The 27,809-nt window shown below is 41.7% G+C and overlaps 3 protein-coding genes across 3 annotated transcripts in view; all 3 read right to left on the reverse strand.

Annotated features, from left to right (window-relative positions):
• LOC118408552 (leucine-rich repeat and death domain-containing protein 1-like) overlaps positions 1 to 26,425 on the reverse strand; it is a 40,416-nt gene extending 13,991 nt beyond the window's left edge. The window contains exons 1-6 of the mRNA XM_035809361.1: positions 25,225 to 26,425; positions 6,562 to 6,674; positions 6,083 to 6,238; positions 5,746 to 5,822; positions 5,430 to 5,609; positions 5,192 to 5,270 (exon numbers count right to left, since the gene is read on the reverse strand). Of these exons, the coding sequence (XP_035665254.1) occupies positions 5,192 to 5,270; positions 5,430 to 5,609; positions 5,746 to 5,822; positions 6,083 to 6,238; positions 6,562 to 6,674; positions 25,225 to 26,419 (1,800 nt within the window). The 5' untranslated portion in view covers positions 26,420 to 26,425. The remainder of the gene's footprint in view (positions 1 to 5,191; positions 5,271 to 5,429; positions 5,610 to 5,745; positions 5,823 to 6,082; positions 6,239 to 6,561; positions 6,675 to 25,224) is intronic.
• LOC118408574 (receptor-interacting serine/threonine-protein kinase 2-like) lies at positions 1,785 to 5,181 on the reverse strand. Its single transcript, XM_035809383.1, has 6 exons — positions 4,973 to 5,181; positions 4,714 to 4,859; positions 4,565 to 4,614; positions 4,215 to 4,370; positions 3,810 to 3,889; positions 1,785 to 2,757 (listed from the first exon to the last, which is right to left on the reverse strand). The coding sequence occupies exons 1-6, from the start codon at positions 5,159 to 5,161 to the stop codon at positions 2,743 to 2,745; spliced, it is 636 nt and encodes a 211-aa protein (XP_035665276.1). The 5' UTR covers positions 5,162 to 5,181; the 3' UTR covers positions 1,785 to 2,742.
• On the reverse strand, positions 20,105 to 22,633 carry LOC118408573. The gene is made up of 4 exons (XM_035809382.1): positions 22,523 to 22,633; positions 21,819 to 21,917; positions 21,149 to 21,313; positions 20,105 to 20,768 (listed from the first exon to the last, which is right to left on the reverse strand). The coding sequence occupies exons 1-4, from the start codon at positions 22,628 to 22,630 to the stop codon at positions 20,499 to 20,501; spliced, it is 642 nt and encodes a 213-aa protein (XP_035665275.1). The 5' UTR covers positions 22,631 to 22,633; the 3' UTR covers positions 20,105 to 20,498.
• Positions 26,426 to 27,809: the final 1,384 nt, after the last annotated feature.

Below are 27,809 nucleotides of genomic sequence, written 5' to 3' on the forward strand. Positions count from 1 at the left end.
AGGTTCGATAATGACTCAGGTAAATATTGAGGTGACCGTACGGCCGTACGTGATGTTAGCAACTTATGCTTGTTGGATGCATGTAATTTCGCAACATTGCAACATTTTTGGCTACAAACGGAATACTATTTAGTTCTAAGAAATGTTAACTTTTTTTAGTGCTTTTAATGAATGACACTATGAACAAAAATACCCTATTAGATAGTTAAGTAGTCGATTAGTTCACCCTTCGAGCCCATACAATCTGCGCTTCTTATCAGCCATTTGTCAACGGTTTGTTTGTCATCCATATAGCTTTACGTCCTTTACAGCCGCAAAAAAATTAATAAATGCCTTTTAAGTGTAGTCACCATGTGTCCGTACCCACCTTGTGAACTCCACAATAATGTTTACCAGGTCCAGTGTTGACTCGGGTAAATATTGAGAATACCTTACGGCCGTACGTGTGGTTAATGTCTTAAATAGGCGGCGCATTCCATGTCTCGGGGGAGGGGTGCTTGTGCCGAAAATAGCTTTGTGTATCGTGCGAAGTTTATAACGTAGGAGAATCTTTGATGAGAAATTAAGATAGGTCATGTGAAGCAAATAATTTTGCTTGTGCAGAGGTATAGATAAGAGCTCTGTGTGTCGTACAATGAGATATAACAATCCTCATCTCGGAAGTAAATAGTTCCTGTTGTAATTTTGATGGCAGTTCTCGCTCACCAACCCTGCAGTACCGACGATTCCCGTTAGGGTGACGAACTGCCGAGCACACAACAGGTTGCGGGCAGAGGTCAACTCACGGTTCAGTTCTCCTTACTGACCCATGTACTTATCAGCTCACTGTTGAGTACTCCTTACTGACCCATGTACTTATCGGCTCACTGTTGAGTTCTCCTTACTGACCCATGTACATATCGGCTCACTGTTGAGTTCTCCTTACTGACCCATGTACTTATCGGCTCACTGTTGAGTTCTCCTTACTGACCCATGTACTTATCGGCTCACTGTTGAGTTCTCCTTACTGACCCATGTACTTATCGGCTCACTGTTGAGTTCTCCTTACTGACCCATGTACTTATCGGCTCACTGTTGAGTTCTCCTTACTGACCCATGTACTTATCGGCTCACTGTTGAGTTCTCCTTACTGACCCATGTACTTATCGGCTCACTGTTGAGTTCTCCTTACTGACCCATGTACATATCGGCTCACTGTTGAGTTCTCCGAACTGACCCATGTACTTAACGGCTCACTGTTGAGTACTCCTTACTGACCCATGTACTTATCGGCTCACTGTTGAGTACTCCTTACTGACCCATGTACTTATCGGCTCACTGTTGAGTACTCCTTACTGACCCATGTACTTATCGGCTCACTGTTGAGTACTCCTTACTGACCCATGTACTTATCGGCTCACTGTTGAGTTCTCCGAACTGACCCATGTATTTATCGGCTGTTGTTGTTGTTTTCGATGACTTTACGCCAGGTACGCTGTGTCCGACTGGAGTATTTCAGTCTTATGTGAACAGCTCTGAACATTAATTACAAGTAGCCTGACATTACAGGTATTATTCCTCGGTCTATACAATGCCATGTAATGCATATGAACATCACTAAACGGAAAGGTCGACGTAACAGAAAAACCATCATAATAAGATACGAAAGATACATAGATAACCTGAATACAAACACGATAGTTCATTCAATGGACACACGCTTTCTTGCAGCTTCTTTTTTGTTCACGAAAGACAGCACCTTGGCTATACCAGGAACATCATAATATAAAACTGAAAGACTGACAGCCTGATAAGAAGGCTGGTTTCTAACCTTCTCGTAAAGCAGTAGATGTAAGGGGGTGGGTAGAACAGACCTATCACTACCAGAGCTGGTCTCACAAATTGTGTAGAAAACTGCTGTGTCACGTCTTCAGGCGGTTTACTGGTTATAACATACCGGCAAAGTTCACCTGTTTCAGTTTTAGCATCGGGCCTCACAGTAAGGGGTTACATACTTGGTCATACATACCGTTTTTACCCAATTTTATTTCACTGCATCACAAGATTGAGAAGCAAGATATGTGTAGATATTTCTCAAAAGCACATTACTGTAAGCAATATTAGACGTGTATCAAGTAGCGAAGACTTAACATGTTACCTGTACAAAAGTTAATAACTGTTACGATTTTATGTAGTCAAGGTGGCATATGATATAAGTGATCCCAATTTGTTTCTTAAAACGTTTCTTGTTAGTTGTGACTAGAAAATCACCTTAAGAGTTTGCACCAGTCTTGCCTTTTGTCTATCAGGAATCTAGCAGATAAAAGCACATTTACCATATACCATTATTGCGATCTAGTCTTATTACTACACCAGCCCCATAAAAACAATGATTGTAAAAAAAAAGATGAAACCTCTGTTGCATTAACCATTTTTGCTTAGCAAAACTATTACATCTTCAACCATTTAAGCATAATAATCAAATTTCATTTTATTACCTGATTGCAGAAATTTCAGACCCTGAACTGGTGCAGCAATGTTCATTTTGTTAAAGACTTTTAAACTTTAAACCAGTGTTGCCTTTTGGCCTGTCCTGGATCTTGATGAATTAAAAAAAAAACTTCCTGTGTCCTTTGAACTACTCTGCGTGGCTGTATCAGCATTGTTCTCTGTAGATTTCTCCTGCTTGTTCCTTAATCTACACGAAAACTTGACAAATCTGGTGCTGTTAACCGTCTCCAATCCATACGTCAAGGTTTTGAATCAGTTCTTGCGAGCCTGTGAACAAGAGCAACAAACATGTCATCAGCACGATAGAATTCAACGTAACATTTCCATATAGAATGACATTGTGTGACAGAGTTACATGCAGTTTAAATGGACAGATTGTATATATTTAACCAATCGGGTGCCTGGTATCCAGCCTGTTCTAGCTTCAGTTCACTCTTCTGTTTGCTTCCCTTGTAGGATTAGATGAGGGCTGGGCAGACTAATGTTTTGTCGGCTTGGATCTGGCCATTGGCGACAGTCTGACATGTTCGTTAGGACACATAACAGCAAGTGAATCTTTATTAGCCCGGATACACACAACCGAGAATGGCCGTCCTACCGTCCCCCAACCATGGTGCGAGCGTTTCTGGTACTATGTAGGTCGGCTGGTGTTCGACGCGGGCGGCTGATATCAGTGTACTTCTCACTATGCTGATATGCGGATGCGCCAGCCGAATTTTGAAAAAAATTCGAAACACTCAGCTGTGAATCGGAGGTCTTGAACGGATTGGCTCCCATGGGTTGGGGGTAAGTCGCCAGTAATATGAAGTGTTTTGTCAAACTGCTCCTGACGTAAACGTACTACCAACCTTGGCTATATGTAACCTTGGCTATATGTAACTCTGTGGATGGTATGGTGGTTGATTCGTGTGTGTGAACACCGGGCCATAGAAATTGTTGAGATGAATTTTTTGGTAGAATTTCAAAATTGGGCTGGCATCCACCATTTTCGAAGCTTGGGTACCATCCGGGTAATAGTTCGCTCCTATATTCGCTTCTGCAGAGAAGCGACTGTATATAGTGCATAATAAATGTCCGAGCCAGAAGCGACTGTATATAGTGTGTAGGAAATGTCAGAGCTAGCTACTTTCCGGATGGTACCAAGGCTACCCTTTCCTAGCTTCGCATCGCTCCTGTGATTTCTTCCATAGCCAGATATTCAGCAGGCAAGTGATCGGTAGGAGCGAGCTGAAGATTAATTGAATATGGTGGACGTCAAGAGGCTACTTATCTTTGCTGGATAACAGGGCGATCAGCAAATAAAAATGTTTTGTTGTTACCTTCATCACATCGATGATTGCCTGTAGAATGTCCTCTTTACTGGACCTGCTGGTCACGGTAATGAGATGGTCTGCACACTCTGGAGATCAAAGGCATGAAATATTTACACTGCAAAACGAAAAGCGGGATTTACCACTAACAATAAATGCCAGGTAATGATTGCTTTTGTCATTTGATAATGATTGTTTCAACGATTATCAGACCTTTATGGGCAACCATTTCCAGACGTACATATTTGACTTACCTTGGGACATAACCTCGTAATAGCTTAAATAACACTAGCGACAGATACATGCAGGGAATCTTTACCGGCGCTGTGTATCGCCCAATCAACCATTCCCAGATTCACGCGGCATATATCATAGCTAGTGTGAGTGCAGAAGATTGCATGAAGTATGGATTACCCTGGAATGTGGGCCTGTCCTCCGGGGTCTGGCTCCAGCATGTCTGCATCAGCTGACTCACTGTGGCCACGTCAGGCAGGTCTGTAGGGACCAGGGTCATGTCAGGTCGCTGTCCTGACGTCACCGCAAGTCTGATGAGGGCAGAGTTCATAGCATCTGCAGATATGATGATAGAACAATTGGCAAATGCTTGGTAAGTTTTTCACTTGCGCAAATTTGAAATATTGCATTTGAGAATCATAAACTTGAAGATATTCAAAGTCTATTTAGAATTTACTAGAAGATTGGAATGCCTTGACATAAATTTAGACCAAGCAAATATCAGACAAAATGGCATATCGTGAACTCACTTCCATATGGCTCTGCTCTCGTAATGATCTCCCAAAGCAGCACACCAAAACTGAAAAACAAAATACAGTACTTTAGGAATGTCTAACGGGAAAAAATATTCATGTTTCATTTTGTTAATTAAGTGTATGATAAAGAATTTCCCTAGTACCTGTAGACATCGAACAGAGGTGTTGGGACGAGGTTGATATCCAAGAAGTACTCCGGTGGCGCATGCGTGATTGTGCTTCCTTCCGGGCTGGTTTGGGTGACAACGCGAGATTTCAGCTTCCACTTCGACAGCCCAAAGTCTGAAATCTGAAATGGAAAATTCACTTAAGTTTTCCATCATCTGTGCCTAAATGTAAAACCTTCAATTCGCTATTCAAGTGACCAGGTGGACATTTGTCCCTTACAATTAAAATTGTTACCTTCACATGGAAGTCCCCATCCAGTAGCACGTTCTCTGCCTTCAGATCACAGTGGAGAATCTGTGGGTTCTGGCAGTGCAGGAAAGTCATTCCCAGGGAGATCTCGTGCGCCATTCTCCACCTCAGGGCCCAGGGCACGTCCACATCCCACAGCAGCCCGGCCAGAGAGCCGTTCTCCATGTAGGGCATTACGATGGCGAAGTTTGGGTCCAGACACACCCCCAGCAGACTGATGACGTGGTCTGATCGGCTTCCCAGGTTCAGTTTCCTCGCCTCGGAGTACAGCACGTCTTGCTCACTTGAGGTATAAAGAACATAACAGAAATATGTTTTGCATTTGTTCTTTAAGTGTAGGTCATTTATTTTGATAGCCACTAAACAATCATGTTTGCAGGTTGTATAGCGTTCGAGCTATCGTGATACTAGTAAGCGTAAATAAAAGACATCAGACCCTGACCTTCCTTCTATCTGACGCGTCAGCAGATACTTGACAGCCACGTCCTGCTTCCAGTCCAGATGTCGGGCTTTCATTACGTAAGCGAACCCCCCACGTCCGAGAATGGACTGTTCCTCCAGTCGTTCAAAAAGGATGATGGGAAACTTCTGGTCAACCGTCACGCTGGGGTATTTCCTCGCGCTGGAAAATATATCATCAAAAATGATCTAGATTTGCAGGAATATTCTACTTCACATTAGCTAGAAGGAGTGGCTTTTGTTGTCAAATTGTCCTTGACTTGCCTTATATATCAAACAGACTTTGAATATTCTCATACCTGTTCTGCGGCCCATCTTTCTCTTGGCCACCAACTGAACCGACGGCTCCAGTTTCTTGGCCTCTACGGTCTGGGGTCTGAGGAAAAGTGGTGTTTTACTTGACAACTTAATAAAATTCACATATTCCTTTTCTTGGTTAACACATTGTGGCTATATTAACGTAAATTATTGTCTTCATAGTGGTCATTTTGATATTTTCCCCACAAGTAAAGACATCAAAGTTTACAGCGTCCCATAAAGTATTTGTATCCAAGACAATCATGATGTCAAAACAGCTTAACAATTACTGAAACGGCACTAGTCTAAGTCAAAATTCAATTATAAACACCACCCCACCCTGTGTGTCGGTAAAAGCTGGTCCGCCAGCTGGTGAAAGTCCAGGTCTCTGAGGTGCTGCTCCAGGGCGGAAAGTGTGGCCGCCTCACCTTCCTTCTCTCTCCACTGTACCAGGGTCTGGTACACCTGGTCAGGGACGTCGTCTGGGGCGGAAGCCTGATGAAACAAATTATTGCGGATTATCATATGATAATGACTTTATTCCAGTCAAAACCCAATACTGATACACCTGGCCATAAGTTGTGTCTGGAGCAGAAGCCTGACAAGCCAACGTGTCGCTAACTAACGTATGTAAATAAACTGAATCCAGTCCAATTCTTTTATTGTATTGAGATCCTATATCATTGAATTTGAGGGAGAAGAAAATACTTGAAGAAGATAAATGTCACGATTTCCTCAAAGACACATTTGTTGTATCGCCATTATGACTCAAGCATTGATTCTGATCTGTAAAGTTACATAAACAAAAATAATCTCACCTTAATGGCGTCCATCGCCCTGTTGCTGAGCCCAAGGCTCCGGGCGAGAGGTTTCCACTGGGTTTGGCTCGCCCTCACGGACAGACGGTTGAAAGCACGGAGAATTCTCTCATCTTAATTAAAGAACACATGTTTATTTCAGTGATTGTATATATGATATGATATGATATGATATGATACGATATGGTATGATATGATACAGTATAATATAATGTAAGGCAATACTCATGACGAACACATGTATTCTTATTTGCAATGGGAATTTAAATCTGAATATTTAAGCATTCAGCAAAGAAATTATTAAAGTTCAAATCCGTTCAAATTGATGAACCAACAACATATAACAAAGTTGTAAGGCGTTCAAGTGTGTGAAATTGAAACCTAGAAAAAACTAACAACATACCGAAATTTCAGAAAATGGCTGCTAGTACGGTCTGCGCGTGCGTAGCAACAACGCTTATATGTGGCGGACGTTTAGAAAATTTAAGTATCAGGTATAGCAGTGCTATTTATTGTGTATGCTGATATAGCGCAAAAAAACAACAACATCGGTAGCCATTCTCTTCTTTGAATGTTATTCATAACTCACCTTTCCGTGCCTCCTGTTTCAGGAAGGCCATGATGGCGCCGGTCCCTTGTTTACACACATCCTGTGGAGGGTATGTCAGGGGGTTTCCTGACACATCCAAGTCCCTCAGCTTGTCTGCTCGGTGAAGGGCGGTTAGGAGCCTGGTGATGTTGTTGTTCCTTATGTCCAGTTTCGCCATGGCAGGTAGCTCACACAGGACTTCTGGGAACGTGTCGAACTTGTTGTTCGGGAGTTGGACCACCCTTAGGTTGTGCAGGTGACTCATGGTGCTCGGCAGGGTTCTGAGGAAGTTATTTTCCAATGACAAGAGCCGCAGGTGTTGTAAGTTTCCCACCTCATCTGGGACCATGTCAAACTTGCGCCCGCCATTTTGTCCAGCGTACAGTTCCTCCAGTGTCTTCAGGTGCAGCACCTGTCTGGGGAACTCATCAAACTGACAGCCGGGGACACTGAGAGTCTTCAGCCTGGCGAGTCGTGTGACGTCATTGGGTAGACGTCTGATGGGGTTCATACCAACACTTAACACCTCAAGGTTAGGGAGCAAGCATACGCCTGAGGGTACCTCCGTCAGCTGATTACCATAAATGTACAGTTTTCTCACTTTCTGCAGCTTTTCCACACCAAGAGGGAAGGTGGAGAGATTATTGTTAAAGACACTTAACACCTCAAGGTTAGGGAGTGAGCACACGCCTGAGGGTACCTCCGTCAGCTGATTACCATAAATGTACAGTTCTCTCACTTTCTGCAGCTTTTCCACACCAGGAGGGAAGGTGGAGAGCTTATTGTTACCGACACCTAACACCTCAAGGTTAGGGAGCGACCACACACCTGGGGGTACCTCCGTCAGCTGATTATCATTAATGTACAGTTCTCTCAGTTTCTGCAGCTTTTCCACACCAGGAGGGAAGGTGGAGAGCTTATTGTTACCGACACCTAACACCTCAAGGTTAGGGAGCGAGCACACACCTGGGGGTACCTCCGTCAGCTGATTATCATTAATGTACAGGTCCGTCATTTTCTGCAAGGAACCGATCGCCTGTGGCAAACTTGTCAGCATGTTGCCGTCAGCGTCCAAACGGGAAAGTTTCTGCAGACGGCCGATTGCCTCCGGAATGCTGGTTAGTTTATTGTTGGACACAGCTAGATAATCCAGGTCAGTGATAGCAAACACCTCCTCCGGGATGGACGTCAGACCCCGGTTACTCAGGTCAAGTTTAAGGTGACCGTTGACGGTCTGAGGCTGGAGGTTCAGGCCTGCCGCCATGATGGATTTTTCCTGTATAACGTACAAAGAAACTGTAGCTATATAACTCCCCCAAACGCGCATATGGCTGATATGCAAGCACCAAAGACACACACACACACACACATACACACAAACATAAACATATGTATATATATATATATATATATATATATATATATATATATATATATATATATATATATGCAAAAGTACTCACACAAACACACACGCACACACAAACCTGTGGTGGTGATGAGATGAATCGTATTGGATATTAGTTACTGTAGAGTAGAATCCCTCAATACTAGCCTCTGTTCACAGTCACGATGGAAAAACTATAGGCATATACACGTAACTTGACTGCTTAGTGAATAATGCTCTGTATGACAGCAAACGTGGGACTGACTGGTTCATGTTGCTGTTATAAGTCTACAATAGTTGGTCCGCTTTGTCATATCGCACTCTTCACGTTATGACAACTTGATTATGCTGGCACAAAGATAACGCCGTTCTCTTTATGAATACGTGGCCTTTAAACGCCCCTGGGAGGCGGACTCGGCCTCATGCCAGCCGACATGCTCACTTTGTAAACTTTATTTACTGACAAAACAATTATGTAGCCGTCGAACGTTATTCCCCTACTTGACCTTTGAACTCCAGTGGGAGGTGGCACCAGGTACAATGAACAAACATACCTGCGCTGCCAATATATTTCAACCGATCAAATTTGGAGTTTTATACTGAGAATTTCTCACTTTTTTGCAAATTTCACAGGTCAGTAATGACGATCTACCCTGTTGTTTTACTGCCCAATGTGTGCTTGTCATCATCATAACACCAGAAGTATTCAAACTTTGAACATCAGCTAAGCATTATGGGTAATGGCTCGACATCTGTTTTATGCGATTTAAGAACTAAACATATTTACGTTGGTTGGACTCTGTCGCAGGCTACCCGGCATGCTCCCTCCGCCATCTTTATTTACTGACAATACAAATATGTAGCCATAGAACATTATTCCCCTACTTGAACTTTGAACTCCAGTGGGAGTTGGCGCCAGGTACAGTGTACAAACATACCTGCGCTGCCAATACATTTCAACCGATCCAATTTGGGGTTTTATGAGAATACTCACTTTTTTGCAAATTTCACAGGTTAGCAATGACGATCTGCTCTGCTGTTTTACTGCCCAATGTGTGCTTGTCATCGTCATAACACAAGAAGAATCCCAACTTTGAATCAGCTAAGCCTTATGGGTAATGGCTCCACACCTGTTTTATGCGATTTGAGAACTAAACATATTTACGTAGGCTAGACTCTGTCGCAGGCTAACCGACATGCTCACTCCGCCATCTTCATTTACTGACAACACAAGTATGTAGCCGTAGAACGTTATTCCTCTACTTGACCTTTGAACTCCAGTGGGAGGTGGCACCAGGTACAATGTACCCGCGCTGCCAAATAATACAAACATCCATGGTCAACTTGGGGTTTTAGACGCGAATTTTCTCGTTTTTCAAATCCACAACTTAGTAATAAGAAGCTACGCAATTGATAAGAGCATAACGATATGAAGGCTCAGAATGATTAATCTATAGTTTGTAATTATCGATAATTAGTGATTAGATGAGTGAGATGTGATCCTAACAATGATACAGTTATGACCCCAACACTAGCCTCGAGATCCGCACACACTTCAGGCACGTTGCACACACCGTGACTATGGGTTCTGCTAGTTGGTTCAATAATAACGATATGAAGGCTCAATGCCGTCAAGCTATAGTTTAAATCATTAGTGATTAGATGACTGAGATGTGATCCTAACACAGATACAGTAGTGACCCCAACACTAGCCTCGAGATCCGCAGGCACGTGGCACACACCATGACTATGGAGCAACCGCGGGACTTTTGTATTTGGTTAAATAATCGTCCGTTCATTGCATCGGAATACCAAACAAAGTAATATATTTTGCACTGGCATCGATGATCTAATCCGTTTGATATGACAAATGTGACAAATGTTAAAATATGTTAGAGCATAGCTAATGAAAGTTCGGAAAAAATTTCCTGATGGAATTCTAATTTCAAAAAAGCTAAAATTAGGCTCATTCTTCTTCTTTGTTATTCCAATTGTTCAGAAGCAAAGTATGGGGTTGTAGCTGATCAGGGCCCTACTATAAGTCTATATGATCATATCATTTGATGATTAAAAATATTAAGTTCGCTGTGTTTGCATTGGATAGAAAGGTTAAATGGGTCACAAAGTGTCTATTAATTATGTCAATACATCTAACTCACAACATAAGAACGTTTGGAATACTTACAAGTTTTACTACTCGAGTAACGCATTGCGAAAAAGATGTTGCGAAAAGTTATTCGTAATTTGTCTTTGTCAATCACATACAGGTAGCTTCTATTCTCATTTCTCTATTGTATTCCAACAACACAAACTGTCTCTCACCTGTCGTGCCTCTTATTCTTACAGCCACTGAAGAGTGTTTACCAGGTACATTGTGGACTTTATTGTGGGTAAAAAAGCTGTTCTAATCCGTCGTACCTCCTGTACTTACAGAGCTTGTAAACCCGGGGGGGGGGGGGCAGTACGGCGAGGAAACGATCGTTCGAGGTGATTATGTTTAAGAGGATTATGTAACGTTTATTTATTATTCTAAACACGAGAAGTGCATGTACAGTATCGACACTTCACGGAACCTCAGGGAAGTATTCTCGAAAGTACCTATCTGTAAGATTGTGTAGACTTGAGGTCAACCGAAATGCTCTCAACGTAACCTCCAATAACTTACAATAAAACTTTTGCAGCTTGCTGGAGGACTTTACCCATATTCTCCAAGCAGAGGTTGGGTCACGGGAATACCGACTCGCTCCCCTTAAAAATTCCAGCCACTACTACCTCCGCGATTCAACGTCTGCTTGGAGAATATCGTATCCATACTTGCTCTTTAAACGTCAGTGGGATGTGGCACCAGTAGCCCCTAGCGGCCGGCCCTACAATTGCCGCCGCTCTTGGTGATCGATCAAGTTTCCTGTCCCCGCCTAGTACTCCGCCCGTTCTCCGCTCGGCTGGTTTGTTGGTGGGGTGTGATGAAAATGATTAGATTTTGAGCAACCTAGCGGCTTCCCTTGGTACCTCAGCGCAACTTCCGGTTTTGCTATCTCGTGCTCTGAACAAGCTTTGGTCATGAATTTTGAGTATTAGATAGCTCTTGAGCTCAGAAATAAGAGACATAAGATTTGCCCCCTAGCAACTAGTTTTTGGATAGCATGGGCATTTTTGTCAAAAACTCAAGAAGGGCACAACGTATTTTCATGATTTTTAGTGTGTAGGTACCTTAGACAATTTTGTACAAAATGAATTACTAATTATACAAAATAGGAGTACATTTGCATAATCAATGAGAATAATCTATCATAGCAGTATTTTCAATGTGTTTCTTGTCCCTGACATGATATGGTCTTGACATTTTAGTGGTAGATAGCTTTTAGCGTCATGACAAAGTGGGACAAGTTACAGCCCCCTAACATTTATTTTTTGGAACTGCTGGGGCATTTTTGTCAAGACATTCCAAAGAGGACAACTGCAGAAAGGAATGACAGATTTACATCATTTTAGGACTTCAAGAAATGTAACACATGTAAATCATACTAGATGGAACATAAGCAGATACCAAGTATGCTAATGAGGAACTGATTCGCATATATAATATATGCGAAAATTGCAAAACCGATTAATGATTAATGATGGGAATTTAAGTCAATGGTAAACATCACTATGTATAAATCATGAAAATATGCATGTCATTTGCATAAAATTTACAAAAGCTCTAAATATTTCATGAAGGTATGAGGTCGCCGAACTCTAGTTTTTTTAATTAATTCATAAATGCATAAAAATGTACCCAGAACGCAACACAATGTTGTTACTGTACACTACATATTAGAGACTCTTGAGGTTTGAGGTTGTTTGAGATCGTTTGAGGTGTTTAGGCAGACAAACAAGCTTAAGTAGTGTTTCACAGGCGAATCTGAACGGGTGCGGCCATGCTTGGCAATGTACACAAAGCATACATTGTCCACGTGTTGTTAACTCTAGACTGCAATACAATGAAGTTACTCAGTTTACAGACTTAGGCAGGCCTACACAGACACGGCGGTGCAAGGTTACCCTGAGATTGTTCAGGTAGACACATAGTATCGCTGATATTGCAGTTGCAAAATGCATTTAAAGGTATTTCTTACTCCCCGTATAGCTGCCATTGTTTGTCAGTGTCTTTCGCCAGGTATGACAAAGAATTAAGACTGCAAACAGACACGTGGATGAATTTGAAAAGCGTGTTTATCTACTTTTGACCCAGACAGGTCATGTGTGGCACCGCCCACAAATAAAGCACACGTCGTCCATTTATTTGTATGGCTGATAGCTCCAAACTACACGACAACTAAATAACGCTACATGTTGAGATGCAACGGTACAAATTTACAGTGATTATAGTGTCAATATAGTACTAGAAATACCAGTCAAAACTCATAGTACTAATTGATATGTTTTAACCCCGCTTAGTTTTCACTGACATACAGTTGTCAGGTATACTGTGTTTTTTTATCAACAGCCGTGTGCGTCAAGCACACACTGCTTACAACTGAAAATCTTAACCAGACCACTCATGCATGGTGACGCCCATAAACCATTTATGTATGTCATGTCATGTTGTTGACTCTAGACTGCAATACAATGGGGTTCCGCCACTCAGTTTACCGAGTTTGACTGACCTGTCGACATACGGCGGTGGAAGTTAGCCTCCTTCGCAGACTCTCGTTAGCTGGGATGGCTTTTTATGGGCGCTGATTTTCAATGTTGACTTAATAACTTCTCTAATACCGGGAAAGGGAGTTTGCCTAGAAATGTAGTTTGGTTTGGAAGGCATTTTCTGCCCCGTCGCTACGGGGCAAAACTCCCCTCCACGGCCAGGTGCAATGTTACACTGTGATTGTTCTGTAAACATTGCAACACCGAAGATGTTTTGATCTACTTTGTGTTCATTAAACAGCGGTGTTTGTCAAGTGGAATGTTGTAGAAGCAGTAATTACACACGCGCAGGGAAACAGGCATGTCTTTTCTGGAGCAAGGCCCCCAAATCACGGGACGTGACGGTGTTACATCTTCATAATTACAGTTACTCTGGTTCCTACGTGAATGCTGGTACAAGGTTTATTACGATTCGGAGCAGCTCAGTGTGTTTCGTATCCATGTAGATGTCCTTAGCAAGCAGTGTTTTTTGCGATATATCATTCTATTCACAAGCTGGGTGAAACTGAGGAGTCGCCGTGTCTCTTCGAAAAGCTTTGACAAGTTCAACGTTTTCTTAAAAAATAAACATAATGTACCTTTGTACCTTTTGTTAAAGTTGTGTCGGTATACAGCTTAATGTAGTTATGGGTTGAGCTGAGCTCTCAAAGTCATGGCAGAATACAACAGGACTAGCCAGGAACTGCCTATATTGTTATGATTATTGCTGTACCCTGTTTGAATGGCTATGGTACAGTTACGTAATGCGATAAGGAGCCTAATAGCCGTAGTTCTCAAAATCGGTTGTCTGGCGTTCAATCGTGCTGCGATGGTGAGATTATCATCAAGTATTATAATTTGTTACGTTGCCTAAAAAACTACCCCCTTACCGCCGTCTTGGGATGCCTGAAATTCTACTCTGAATATGGTTAATGTAGAGAGAGCAGGACCGTGTATATCAACTAGTTGGTTTAAAAACTGTCATCTGCGCTAGATAAATACATAATTGTTTGCTATACTGTTCAGAAAGCAACGTGACATACCTGTATACTCTTGGTCGCGCTCGTCCTTAGTCTAGGTTGTGTTCGTCCTTACTTAAGCAGCTACCTGTTACAAAGCGCCGCCGTTCAGTAGGTGGGTTGTTTATCCAAAATACCTACATAAAAGACAGGGTTATGCTAGGTGACCCCAAGGTCATCAGCCCCAGCAGGCACAAATGATGTTTGTAATAGGATCATTTTTGTAACTTTCTGTACACATGGCTACCCGTTCTATATTTAGTACGAACAGAAAGGCAAAATTACCGCATTTTCAAATATGAACGAAAAAGTGACGCAGGTGAAACGATTTCCGGGTAAAGAATGTAGAGAAAATAGGTGTGTTGTTTTGGTCTGACTGTCATGGCAGATAGGTATTAATGTCACAGTTCGTGTTACCTGTGAGGCCCGGGTAACAATAGGCCATGAATAAAGCCTGGGGTTGTGGGGCATAACTGCAGTGTGTTTAGTCCAGAACCCAGAAGGCCTGGGTTCAAATCATGTCATGCTACCAATCTTGTGCCCTTGAGCTTTTGTACTTTCCACGAGTTTCTGAATAGTTTTTTTCATTCCACCTTGGTGTAAAAATGGGTACCTGACTTCGTTCGGGTTGTGTGTGTGTGTATATGTGTGTGTGTGTGTGTGTGTGTGTTGGTGTGTGTGTGTGTGTGTGTGTGTGTGTAAACATTATTTAGTTTTTTGAATGACGGGTAAAGATCTATTGGCAACGCCGTGATCTCCAAACTACACGACAACACATTTTTATAGAAATAGTACATTACAGATTTACTTCTGTACTGAAGTGGTAAACATTATGTTATTCGGTGAAATTTATTATGTTATTTGTTTCAAATCCACATAGCGTTCCAATTAAATGCAGTGTTTGCTGTTCACACACTTGAGTAGAATTGAAAAGTTTTCAACTAAAGCATGTCCAGTCAGGCTTGACAACGCCAACAAGGTCCTTTGTCTAATAGTAGCGTTGTCAAATAGACCGCATACATGTATATAAAATGCTGGCAATCAAGTCGCGGTTTACAGACTAGTGCTGGCCTGTTGCGACATAACAATGTTACAATGGGATTGTTAACATTGCAACATTGACGTTATTCCCCTACGTGACCTTTGAACTCCAGTGGGAGGTGGCGCCAGGTACAATGTACAAACATACCTGCGCTGCCGATACATTTTAACCGATCTAAGTTGGGGTTTTAGACAGGAATTTCTCCCTTTCTTTTGCGAATTTTACAGTTCAGTAATGACGATCTACCCTATTGTTTTACTGTCCAACGTTTACTTGTCATCATCATAACACCAGAAGAATCCAAACTTTGAAAATCTGATCTAAGTCTTACGGGTAATGTTTTATGCTATTTAAGAACTTAACATATTTACGTAGGTTAGACTCGGTCGCAGGCTAACCGACATGCTCACTCCGCCATCTTCATTTACTGACAACACAAGTATGTACCCATAGAGAGAACGTTATCACCCTACTTGACCTTTGAACTCCAGTGGGAGGTGGCACCAGGTAAAATGTACAAACATACCTGCGCTGCCAAAAGATGTAAACATGTTCAACTTGGGGTTTTAGACGGGATTTTTCTCCGTTTTCAAATCCACAACTTAGTAATAAGAAGCTGTGCAATTGATAAGAACATAACGATATGAAAGCACGATTAACCTATATTTTGTAATCAATAATTACTGATTAGGATGCTGTAAGTAACTAAAAAAGAACCTCACTATCAAGCTCAAACCATACCATTTGCTGGTTTAAAAGATGGAGTTTCCTATGTTTGCATTGGATACATTGGATACACCGTCTCACACGGTGTCTAGTAAAAGATAAACAAACCTACAGCATAAGAATTGTGCCCAATTACCTACAGTTTTCACTCCTTGTGCATTATGTTGGGACGATGTGAGGAACAGTTAGTCTGAATCTGTATTTCAATCTGTTTTTTTACTGGCTCGCTTCCCTCAAAAATCCCAGCCACTACTACCTACGGGACCCAACCTCTGCTTGGAGAATACCGTATCCATACTTGTTCTTTAAACGTCAGTGGAAGGTGGCACCAGATACAAAGTACAAAGATAACGGCCCTACCCTGCCAAAGTGGCAAACACGTCACACTATAGGGGTTTTCGACGTGACTTGTTCAACTTTGATGTTAGTTAATAATGACGAGCTTTTTGATAATACGTAACATCAGGATTTGAGGACTGAATGCGGTAAAACTTTTATTTGTATTCCCAATGATAAGTCGCATCTTATGGCATGTTCGTTACAAACACTGATACTTGAATCCCCCAATACTAGCCTCTGCCCACTCAGTCACGTTGCGTATAACGTGACTATTGGATAGTCACCTACCTTTTTTTTACTTTGTTAATATTAATCTTTTTCCTTTGTCAGGACAGATTTAATTTATAGACAATCTGCTTTTGTTTGTCATTAGATCAGTCAAAGTCAATACTACGCGTCTAACTTGCGGATTGGGCATGATGGTTTCCATGGTACCCATTGGCAAAAACACCCAACATGCATGTAGCATTTTGATTTAAGATAAATCAATGGATAGGCAGGGGACCTTAATATCTAACTATTCTGTGTTAAAGTGAAGAGTTTGCTATCGCACAGAAAACTTATTATCAGTTCTCATCGAATCGCGCAAGGTCTTTTTGAAAAGTGAGTAACTCAAAACTGCAGCAAAAGAAGGTAACGATTACTCACGGCTTTAACACTTGGGTGGTGCAAATTTGGGTGAAACCTTCTTCATGAATTGTTCTTCTCCGCTCAGTAACTTTACACACTGTTTGCTCCACGTAGACGTGTTTTTTCAGCACATGCGCCTCGCCCTAAAAGTAGAATTTCCCCTCGTGTCACGTGAGATATTAGAGCGTGGGTAGGCCTTTCTGCCTTTTGCACGATGATTCAACTTAACTTTTTAACACATGCCGGAGTGAAACATATGACCTTGTTTGACCACAAAAGTAGAAATACAACCATTGTAGTGATGATTGATGGATATTACTTCTCTGAACCGATCCAAAAAAAGCATTTAGATGGATATCAAACTCACCTGTTGTGCTTACGTGTTACTGCTGACCTCTGACCCCCGGGAGGGTGTTTACTACGTACGGTGTGGACTTAACGAACGTGTGAGGTGATAAGGTAAAGGTTGGGCCATTGTGCAGTGATGCAGGAGGGGCTATCCCCATAACGCTATCAACAATTTGGCCCAAATGGTGCCTGTTGTTGTTACAGACCCTGTGAACCCCAAGAGGGTGTGGGCTTTACAAGCATGTGATGCGATCAAGAGAAAAGTTCACTTTACGTTTGCTGTGAGGGAGAATCAACAACATTTATCATTTTTTTAGATGCAGTAGCGGCACCTATCGAAAACATACGTGGCTATTTGGATAATGGTTTGTCGATATCTAACAGTTACTTCACAAAGAAGAACAGATTAAGTTAAGTAGACGTAAGACATGTAGTACTAAGATATAGTTTCCCAACTGTTCTTCTTGTCAGTCCTTTGTCAACGATTAATTGGGTAGCTTTTCGTCCGCAAAATTCAATAAATTCTTAAAATAGAGTCACCTGTTTTGCCCATGTGCCCATAGTGACCTTGTGAACTCCATAACGGTGTTTACTAGGTACGGTGTTGACTCAGGTAAATATTGAGAAGACTTTATGTGAGGTTAATATCTCAAGCTTGCTGGAGGAATGTTTTTCAACACATTACGTACTACAAACGGAATACTAGTTAGTTATAAGAAAGGTAAAAAAATTTATTGCTTTTAATAAATGGCACTTTGAACATAAATACCATATTAGTCAGTAAAGTAGTGTATTAGTTCACCCTTCGTGCCCATGCAACTGCGCCCCTTATCAGCCATTACTCAACCGTTAGTTTGTCAAGCATACAGCTTTACGTCCTTTACAGCCAGAAAAATCAATAAATACCTTCTAAGTATAATCACCCTGTGCCCATACTGACCTTGTGACCTCCACACCGGAGTTTACCAGGTACGGTGTTGACTCAGGTAAATATTGAGGTGACCTTACGGCCGTATGTGAGGTTAGGAACTTATGCTTGTTGGAGGCATGTAATTTCGCAACATTTCAACATTTTTCCTACAAACGGAATACAAGTTCGTTTCAAGAAAGGTTAACTTTTTAATTTCTTTTAATGAATGGCACTTTGAACAAAAATACCATATTTGTCAAGTAGCTAGGTACAAACCCTGCCCAGCTAGGTACAAACCCTGCCTGGCTAGGTCCCATCCTGCCTAGCTAGGTCCCAACCGTGTACTGCAGCCAGTAGTATCTCAGTGAATAAGTCGCACCGGGTAAAAGACTACTGACCCTACATGAATTTTGACCGTTTGGGAAAAACAGATTCTGGTAAACTCAATATTATGCTGACTAGTCTCGTTACCAGGCTATACTGGGCGGGCTTTTTGTGGCCAATAATGCGCTTTTCTGTTTTTCATGGCGTATTAGTTTTATATGTACCAATTTTCTTGCTGGCCGAATTCATAGAATACTAGTACGAAGGCCGCCCACAATCAAAGCTAACATGCCATCAGAAAATAAAATACTCGTAAAGCAGTAAACTAGTTGGTAAAGTCTGCGTGAGTGGAGCCAATGTATTAGAGCTGGTCTAACTTATCTTGTACAACATTGGTGTGTTACGACTTGCGGCGGTTTACTGGTTATAGTATATGGTGTGGAGAACAATGACGACCCACCTTAAAGGACTCCTACATACTGGGTGGATAGATGGGTAGATACAGAGTGTACCTGTTTAAAGATTATGCATCATACATCAGGGTTACATATGATACTTTGTCATGAAACTCTAACTCATAAAACAGTCACCAGCCGTCATTTTTACCCAATTTTATTTACCACGTCACACGATTAACATGCAAAATAAGCAGAATGAAGAATGTAGACAGTTACCAAATACTAAATCATTTTAAGTGCCATTAGATTATTAATTACTTTTATGTATACATTATATTATTATTGTATTACTTTCAACCAACACCAAAATTATTCAGTTAAGAACTATATAACACTTCAGTGTTTATCGTTGGTAATATAAAATCGATTAGAATTTTTAACTGTTTTATGTATTTCAATACATCATGTAGATTCCCAAATATGAACTGAAACTTCACTTTTCGTTTACTGAATGTATAGAAGTCAATGAATGGAATGCAATTACTGCAGAATACTAACCATATGCAATTCAATACTATAATCTGACCTATGTTGGTAATTATAGATAGAACAAAACATCCATAACAGATACTTACGACAGTGTGCCTATCAAGTAGCAAATAATTATGTTCATAAGTTGATGATATGATCAAAACTGAATCATTCTACACCTCTGTTTTGCCATTTTGTGGTGACCACCACCTTACACATTGTTCTTAAAATGACAATGATATGATTATATATGACATCGTATAAGCTGGATTTTCATGATAAGATATAGTGAAGGGCAAGTGGATTATTTTGACAGCTTTTAGCTACATCAAGTCTTTTTTTTAATTCTATGTAGTTGACTTCTTAAGATGCCACAAAACCAAACAAATCAAACTCAATTAAAAACTTTCACATCAACTTACAGATCTAGAACAATCCTCATAGCGCTACCTCGAAATTCAATTCAGAATAAACCCTCATTTCATTATCAGTACGGAAGTTCGCACATCAAGTACATTTTTCAAAGATCTACGTGTATTTTACAAACACATGTGCCAAATGCTAGGAGTAGGCTATAACATGCGTCTGAGATTACACCCTATGACCATTCATATTATAGCATTGCTATTGCGATGTAGACATCAGCCCCTTCATAATCTATTTGCACTGTCTATCTACATCCATCAATGTGTACACCTTTTGTGACAAAATGCCATTATTTGCAAAGTTCCCTATCAAACGAGAAATAGCCTGTCAGTCTAGATATTAGTTTACACGCTATAATTGTATTGATAATTAAAGTGGATGATAACGTTGCTTCGGTTAATCATGTAGGTCAACTTAATTCATATCTTATTTTGCCTTCAGCCTTTTCAAATTTCGAATTCAACGACCACTGCCGCCTTCTTTTTGATCAACACTGATGACCAATCACACCAGAACGTAAACTCGCGAGAGTTAGGGGCACGTGATCCTGCGGATACTTGTCGTCAGCGATTAGTCAAATGTGCCGATTGTTGTTTCGGTTAATCACTTAGCCTTCGGCCTCTTCACAAAAGAATCTATCATCCTCACCAACTCCTCAAACAGCGCCCCCTTCCACGGGTCCTCGTCCTGACCTTTGGCCATGTTGATGTAGAGCAGCTGCGCGAAGGGGATGGACATGGGCCCGGGCGGCGGCCATGTTGTCTTCTCCAGCATCACGGGGATGATGGGAGTGTTCAGGTTCCGCGCAAGCGCAACTTCGTCCCGGCAGTTCTTGGACTCGGCGTATGGGGGCGTCACGCAGCTAACAACGACCTGGACATGAAATACGCAATAACATAATGATGATGTTAGATACCAATCTCATGTGCTGTAGAATAGTGTAGATGACTCTGGTAAATCGTTGTGTTCACAGATAACTTACCGAGAAAATTTTATCCTGCGCAAAGATTATCATCTGATTTGTTTAATATATTTCCGTGCCCTACATGGGCGTCTGGTTGCCAAATTAACGTTACTATTGCATAGTATATACTGTATACTCACTCACTCACTCTGTCTCTCTCATTCACACTCACTCTCACTTCCTCTCTCTCTCACTCACTCACTCACTCACTCACTCACTCACATGTATCACTCACACGCACAAACAATCTCAATTCTCTGTGGACATTAACCCTGGCATGTATCCGTACCTTTGCCCCCCTGATGCCCTTGTCCATCATCTCGTACAGACTGTCCCCTCCCCCCATCTGCTTGATGTCCATCCAGCAGCTGTAGCCTCGCTCCTGCAGGCGATCGTGCAGCAGCAGCACTTTGTCCTGGTGGTCCCACTGGTACGACAGGAAAACCGCATTGTGCTACAGAAAAAGAAGGCAGGTTAACATTGTCATGGTGTTCCCACTGGTACGACAGGAAAACTGCATTGGGCTGCAGAAAGACAAGGTATGTTAACTGTAATGGTTTTATGTTTCTGTAGATTCTGTGCCTTTGGGAATAGTCTCCATTGGCTCCCTTGCGTGCTAGAAATACTCACATTTGGTCTATCAGGGCGAGTTAATTGCCAAGGAGTGTCTCCTTGGCCTCTTGGCCGGCCCTCTTTTGAGTCTTCAATTGCAACTAAGCAACTCATCTGGCGATTTTTATCCCTGTTTTACCAAATCGATATTTCTAGGAAGACAATAAGTCTGTTACAGACTCATATGATATGGAATTTTGAATTATGTCAAATTTCGATATCAAAGTCCCTACTTTGAGTGAGAACAGCGGGTATCGTAATGTCTATGGACATAATTCGAGCAATACAGTGATAGGTAACTACAAGTAGCCCTTATGAAGATTGTAAGATTACATATTAATACTTACTTCGGTTTTTGTCACGTCCGACCGGACCATCGGTTCAACCCGAGCAGTGAGTGCCGAGGTCCTAGAATCGCCCTTCTTAATCGCCATTGCACCTTCAGGCTGGAAGCAAAATGTTGACAAGTTAAGAGGATGTTAATGCAACTGTTTTAATTAGCTCCTATTGTTTTAAGTTAGAATTCAATTCAAATCTCTTTACTTTGCACAACAATTGTATCAGTGAAAATGTATGGCAATGTATTAACAAACAAAGGTACAGTCTAACACCACGCATACACAGGAGGTAACGTTTTGTCGAGGGGAGGGTGTGTGTGTTAGCGCGCTAGCGACAAATCCCAAGTGCCAGAAAGTTCCATACGTAGACTGTTGCGGATGGGATTGTATATTCTCTCATATATAGCCACTCCAACTGTCCGTTCGAATATCAACATCGTCGCAACATGACACATGTATACGTAGAAAAACCTGCTTTCCAATGAGATCTCTTATCGTCTAAAAAGTTTAGTGTCACTGACGAAAGGTAGTGGATTCTGCCTGAAACGTCTGACCTTTTCCAAAATCATATCCAGTTGCTTGAGTAATGTGCTATTTGGCGTATCTTATCATCTGGATGTCTAACCTTCATCGATAAAACTTCATCATGTATTTCAACTTGGCTAGTCTAAAGATTACAACTCAAAGCAATGTTCGCATGAAAAAGTGTGTACTGCCTGTATTTTCTTGACGTCATCATCCTGTTTCTGCGGTGGTTCTGTCACTGTTAGGCGGCCCAATCTCCTTTTCACGTTTTCCGTTTCTGCAGGGAAAATACTCATTTCTGTACACCATCGTCATGAAAAGGACAACAACGATCATCACTACTACCAGCCCAAGGCCCATCAGACCCTTAGCTTTCACCAAATTCACAATGTATATATGAGACGATTGCAAACAGCGACAATCATTGATGTAAAACATATAAAGTTGCAACAAAGACTTTTTTAAAAGTCATTACTAGTATCGACACTTGTAATAGTTCAAAGGAGAAGGTAAGCAAATTAGCTTATGGTAATATAATGTGTAACGAATCTTCATTGATGGAAGCAGGCCACATCTGAATCCTTCTTTGTGTGTCAGATCATGTGTACATCCAAACACTATCCCCCAGTCATGAAGACGACGAAACGGCACTGACCTTTCTCAGCATCCTGTTTCAGGAAAGACAGTATGAAAAATAAGGGACGGCCTTTTAGAAATATAAAATCGTATCACTTTGGTGACAGCTATGGTTGGCAATATTAACCAATCTTTACCATATACGTTGATATACACAAGGAACGCTGACTTACACCCTAAAAGCTTTCAGCATCCAAGACCATGTGAAAAAACATTTTCGTTGAAAATCAGAAGCACATAGCTTACATATAGATAGTAACCTGTCAATCAGAGCAAAGTAGGAAGTTATTTATTTAGACTTTGAATATAATCGCTACAATATTACCGATGATGATAACAAGAAGTAGGAATTTTTTCACGTTTGAATAGATAAGATGAGACTATGGCTCATTGGTAATAATTGACGGCACAAAAACTGATCTGACCGTAGCCGTCCTGGTGATCTGGTCTGCCAGCTGGTGCAGGTCCAGGTCCCTCAGACACCGCTCCAGTCCAGCCAGGCTGGCAGCAGGACCGGCTCGCTCTCGCCATCTCACCAGAGTCTCGTACATCGGCTCGTCTGGACTTTCGGTCTAAATATATCATAATGGACCTCTTAGAGGTGTATTCCTAGCCAGTATTTCAGATCGACTTAAGAGAAATGTCATGTAGAATCAATTTATCTAAATACTGCAAATGAAAAAATGAAGAAATGTTTTACAATGTACATTTCCTTCCGTTAAGAACACAGTGGAATACATGCTATTTAATAGAGTTAGATGCTTTGATGACCTATTACACAACTACTATATGCTGCAAAACCAACTGCGCATCTAAACTAAGACTAACATGAAATTGGAAAATGATTATTAGTAATTATTGATGTCACCCTAATAAGTCAAAGTTATTTGAATACTGAAGGTACCTCGATGTCTTTAATCTCCTGTTTGCTGAAGCCTAACTCCCGGGCGATGGGTCTCCACTGGTTCTGTCCTACCTTCAGGGACAGTCGGTTAAAGGCTTGACGGAGTTCTTTATCTGTGGAATAAGGGGTTGGTGCGTGTGCAATATGTTTTCAGTTCAATTCAGTTCAGTCATCCTTATCAGGTGACACTATAAAGTCCTTCCAGTAATATAAACCATACAATTTTACACATTCTCTGCCCTAAGCATTATATTTTAGCTATCTAAAAATATTGATCATTAGATATGTATCAATATTATGTCTAATCACCTTTACTTGTGTCCATTCTCTCTGCAGTTTGGTCCCTTTGTTGGCTGACTTGTTGCTCCATCCGGGCACTTTTCTCCCTTCTCTCCCGTAACTTCCTCTCCAGTTCGGTCTCTGCAGCGGGCTCCATGATGTCAGGTTGACGTGATGCTGTTTATAGTATAAAAAATTATGTCTTAGTTACATCCTTTCGCCATGAATATTAGACACTAAAGTTCGTGTATGAACTTGGACTAGGAACCAACACTGAGCAAATACTTGTAGACACGTTCGTTTTTGACAATGGGCCATTTTCAAGTTTTAATTTGCTTTGAAGTTTTTGCTTCGTGTAGCGGTTCCTAAAAACAGACGACATTATTTAACATTCAAACAGATGATGAGGCACAATTCAAAGAAAATTAAAAAGAAAAATGTCATTTTTGGACATTCAAGATGGTAATAATTCTAGCTTGTATCTTTAATTTGGTTGTTTTATCTAGATCTGTTCTGATTATTACAGCTGGCCTTTGATACCTGTTTGCAAACGTGTAGTTGTTCTCTTATGAGGCAAGATGATACGTTATCATTCAACGACTATTCAGAACATTAATAGAAATTTAATTACCGACCCTTAACAGGTGCGACTTGTACATTTGCGACATGGACTTCACCAGTTCCTTTTCCTGCTGCCAAGCCCTTCCCCTCCTCCTCCCGTCCAGCTTGTTTTGCTCCTTCTGTAGCAAACGATTTACAACACATAACAAGGATATAACTAAAACAATAAGTGGTAGCATGCTCAAAATGTCAACAAGAAAAAAACTAGCAGAAGGCTGTCAGTGCAGTCTTCTTAGCAACAACGTACATGAAGGGTAAATGCCGTGCACATTTTGAAATAAAAGTATCAGATGTAGCAAAAACAGTTCATTTTGTGTGTGTAGATGTAGATTTAGAGTAAAAATAGAAAACATCAGCAACCTTTCTCTTTCCACCCTAATTGTTTAAATATACTTTAGTAGTTGTAACCAACATTTTTCCTGTATCATGATTTAACCAAACATGCCTCACCTTTCTCAGCCTCCTGTTTCAGGAAGGCCATGATGGCGCCGGTCCCTTGTTTACACACATCCTGTGGAGGGTAAATCAGGGGGTTTCCGGAAACATCCAAGTCCTTCAGCTTGTCTGCTCGGTGAAGGGCGGTTGGGAGCCTGGTGATGTTGTTGTTCCTTATGTCCAGTTTCTCCACGGCAGGGAGTTCACACAGGACTTCTGGTACCGTGTCGAACTTGTTGTTCCAGAGTTGGACCTCCCGTAGGTTGTGCAGGTGACTCATGGTGCTCGGCAGGGTTCTGAGGAGGTTGTTTTCCAATGCCAAGAACCACAGGTGTTGTAAGTTTCCCACTTCATCTGGGACCATGTCAAACTTCTGTCCGACGCTTTGTCCAGCATACAGTTTCTCCAGTGTCTTCAGCTGCAGCACCTGTCTGGGGAACTCATCAAACTGACAGCTGTTGACACTGAGAGTCTTCAGCCTGGCAAGTCGTGTGACGTCATCGGGGAGACGTCTTATGGGGTTGTTACCGACACTTAACACCTCAAGGTTAGGGAGCGAGCACACCCCTGAGGGTACCTCCATCAGCTGATTACCATAAATGTACAGTTCTCTCAGTTTCTGCAGCTTTTCCACACCAGGAGGGAAGGTGGAGAGCTTATTGTTATAGACACTTAACTCCTCAAGGTTAGGGAGCGAGCACACCCCTGAGGGTACCTCCGTCAGCTGATTACCATTAATGTACAGTTTTCTCAGTTTCTGCAGCTTTTCCACACCAGGAGGGAAGGTGGAGAGCTTATTGTTACCGACACTTAACACCTCAAGGTAAGGGAGCGAGCACACGCCTGAGGGTACCTCCGTCAGCTGATTATCATGAATGGACAGTAATATCAATTTCTGTAGCTTTTCTATGCCAGGAGGCAAGTTGGCAAGTTTGTTATGATAAACGTACAGATGTGTCAATTTCTGCAATGAACCTATCGCCTGTGGCAAACTTGTCAGCATGTTGCTATAAGCGTCCAAACGGTAAAGTTTCTGCAGACGGCCGATTGCTTCCGGGATGCTGGTTAGTTTGTTTCTGGACACATCTAGAAACTCCAGGTCAGTAATATCAAACACCTCCTCCGGGATGGACGTCAGACCCTGGTTACTCAGGTCAAGTTTCAGGCGACCGTCGACGGTCTGAGGCTGGAGGTTCAGGCCTGCCGCCATGTTGGATAATTCCTGCATAAGGTACAAAGAAACTGTAGATTTGATTCCCGCAAACGCGCATAGCACGATATGCAAGCACGAAAGAGGCACAAACACACACACACACACACACACACACACACACATACACACACACACACACATACACACACACACATACACACACACACATACACACACACACATACACACACACACACACCTCTATGATGGTGATGACATGCATCGTATTAGATATTAGTTCTGTATCTATATCTGTATCTATATAGCCGGTATAACCGCCGTCCGGCGTAACACACCAGCTTCGCAGGCACGCGGCGCGGCAGCAGCTGGTTATATTACACCGAACGACCCGTCACATCTAACGTTTGCATATCTATCTGCAAGCGTTCTTTAAAGCTATCTGGAGAAGATGCCCCTACTGTGCTTGGTGACAACAAATTCCACTCTACGATAGTTCTGGGAAAATACGAATTAGTTACATACATCTTACGTTGCTATTTCAAGTCTTCAGTCCAGAATTGGCTGGCACCTGTTCATATGGTAAAGGTATACGCCGTTCTCTTTATCTTTTTACAGCTACTTGACTTTTAAACGCCCCTGGAAGATGGCCTCAGGCCAGCTGACATGCCCACTTACGAAACTTTATTTACTGACTACACAATCATGTAACCATAGAGAGAACGTTATCCCCTACTTGACCTTTGAACTCCAGTGGGAGGTGGCGCCAGGTACAATTTACAAACACTACCAAGACATTTCAACCGATCCAAGTTGGGGTTTTAGACTGGGAATTTCTCACATTTTTCTGTCCAAATTTCACAGGTTAGTAATGACGATCTACCCTGTTGTTTTGCTGCCAATTTATGCATCATCATTACACGAGCAGAATTCAAACTTTGAACATCAGCTAAGCCTTATGGGTAATGGCTCGACATCTGTTTTATGTGATTTAACATATTTACGTAGGTTAGATTCTGTCGCAGGCTAACCGACATGCTCACTCTGCCATCTTCATTTCCTGACAACACAAATATGTAGCCGGCCGTAGAACGTTATTCCCCTACTTGACCTTTGAACGTCAGTGTGGGGTGGCGCCAGGTACAATGTACAAACATACCTGCGCTGCCCTGCCAATAAACACGTCACACTAGGGGTTTTAGACGTGACTATTCTTGATTTAGGTATTAACAATGATGAGATGTTCGATAACATACAATATCATGATTTGAGGACTGAACCGAATTAAACTTTAATTTGAATTTCCAATGATAAGTCACATCGTATGGCATGTACGTTACAAACAATGATACATACGTTCCCCCAATACTAGCCTCTGGCCACGCGGTCACGTTGCGTAGAACGTGACTATGGGATAGTCACGTAACTT

This window comes from Branchiostoma floridae, unplaced genomic scaffold (assembly GCF_000003815.2).
Source record: "Branchiostoma floridae strain S238N-H82 unplaced genomic scaffold, Bfl_VNyyK Sc7u5tJ_193, whole genome shotgun sequence".
NCBI lineage: Eukaryota > Metazoa > Chordata > Leptocardii > Amphioxiformes > Branchiostomatidae > Branchiostoma > Branchiostoma floridae.

Coding starts and splice junctions, on each gene's coding strand:
- LOC118408573 (XM_035809382.1), bottom strand. CDS start 22,630: ATGAGTATTTTCCCTGCAGAAACGGAAAACGTGAAAAGGAGATTGGGC. Junction 21,918..22,522: donor ACGTCAAGAAAATACAGGCA/GTACACACTTTT, acceptor TTTTGCTTCCAG/CCTGAAGGTGCAATGGCGAT. Junction 21,314..21,818: donor CGGACGTGACAAAAACCGAA/GTAAGTATTAAT, acceptor CTTTTTCTGTAG/CACAATGCGGTTTTCCTGTC.
- LOC118408574 (XM_035809383.1), bottom strand. CDS start 5,161: ATGCCCTACATGGAGAACGGCTCTCTGGCCGGGCTGCTGTGGGATGTG. Junction 4,371..4,564: donor GAGAGCAGAGCCATATGGAA/GTGAGTTCACGA, acceptor TCATATCTGCAG/ATGCTATGAACTCTGCCCTC. Junction 3,890..4,214: donor GGACAGGCCCACATTCCAGG/GTAATCCATACT, acceptor TTTGATCTCCAG/AGTGTGCAGACCATCTCATT.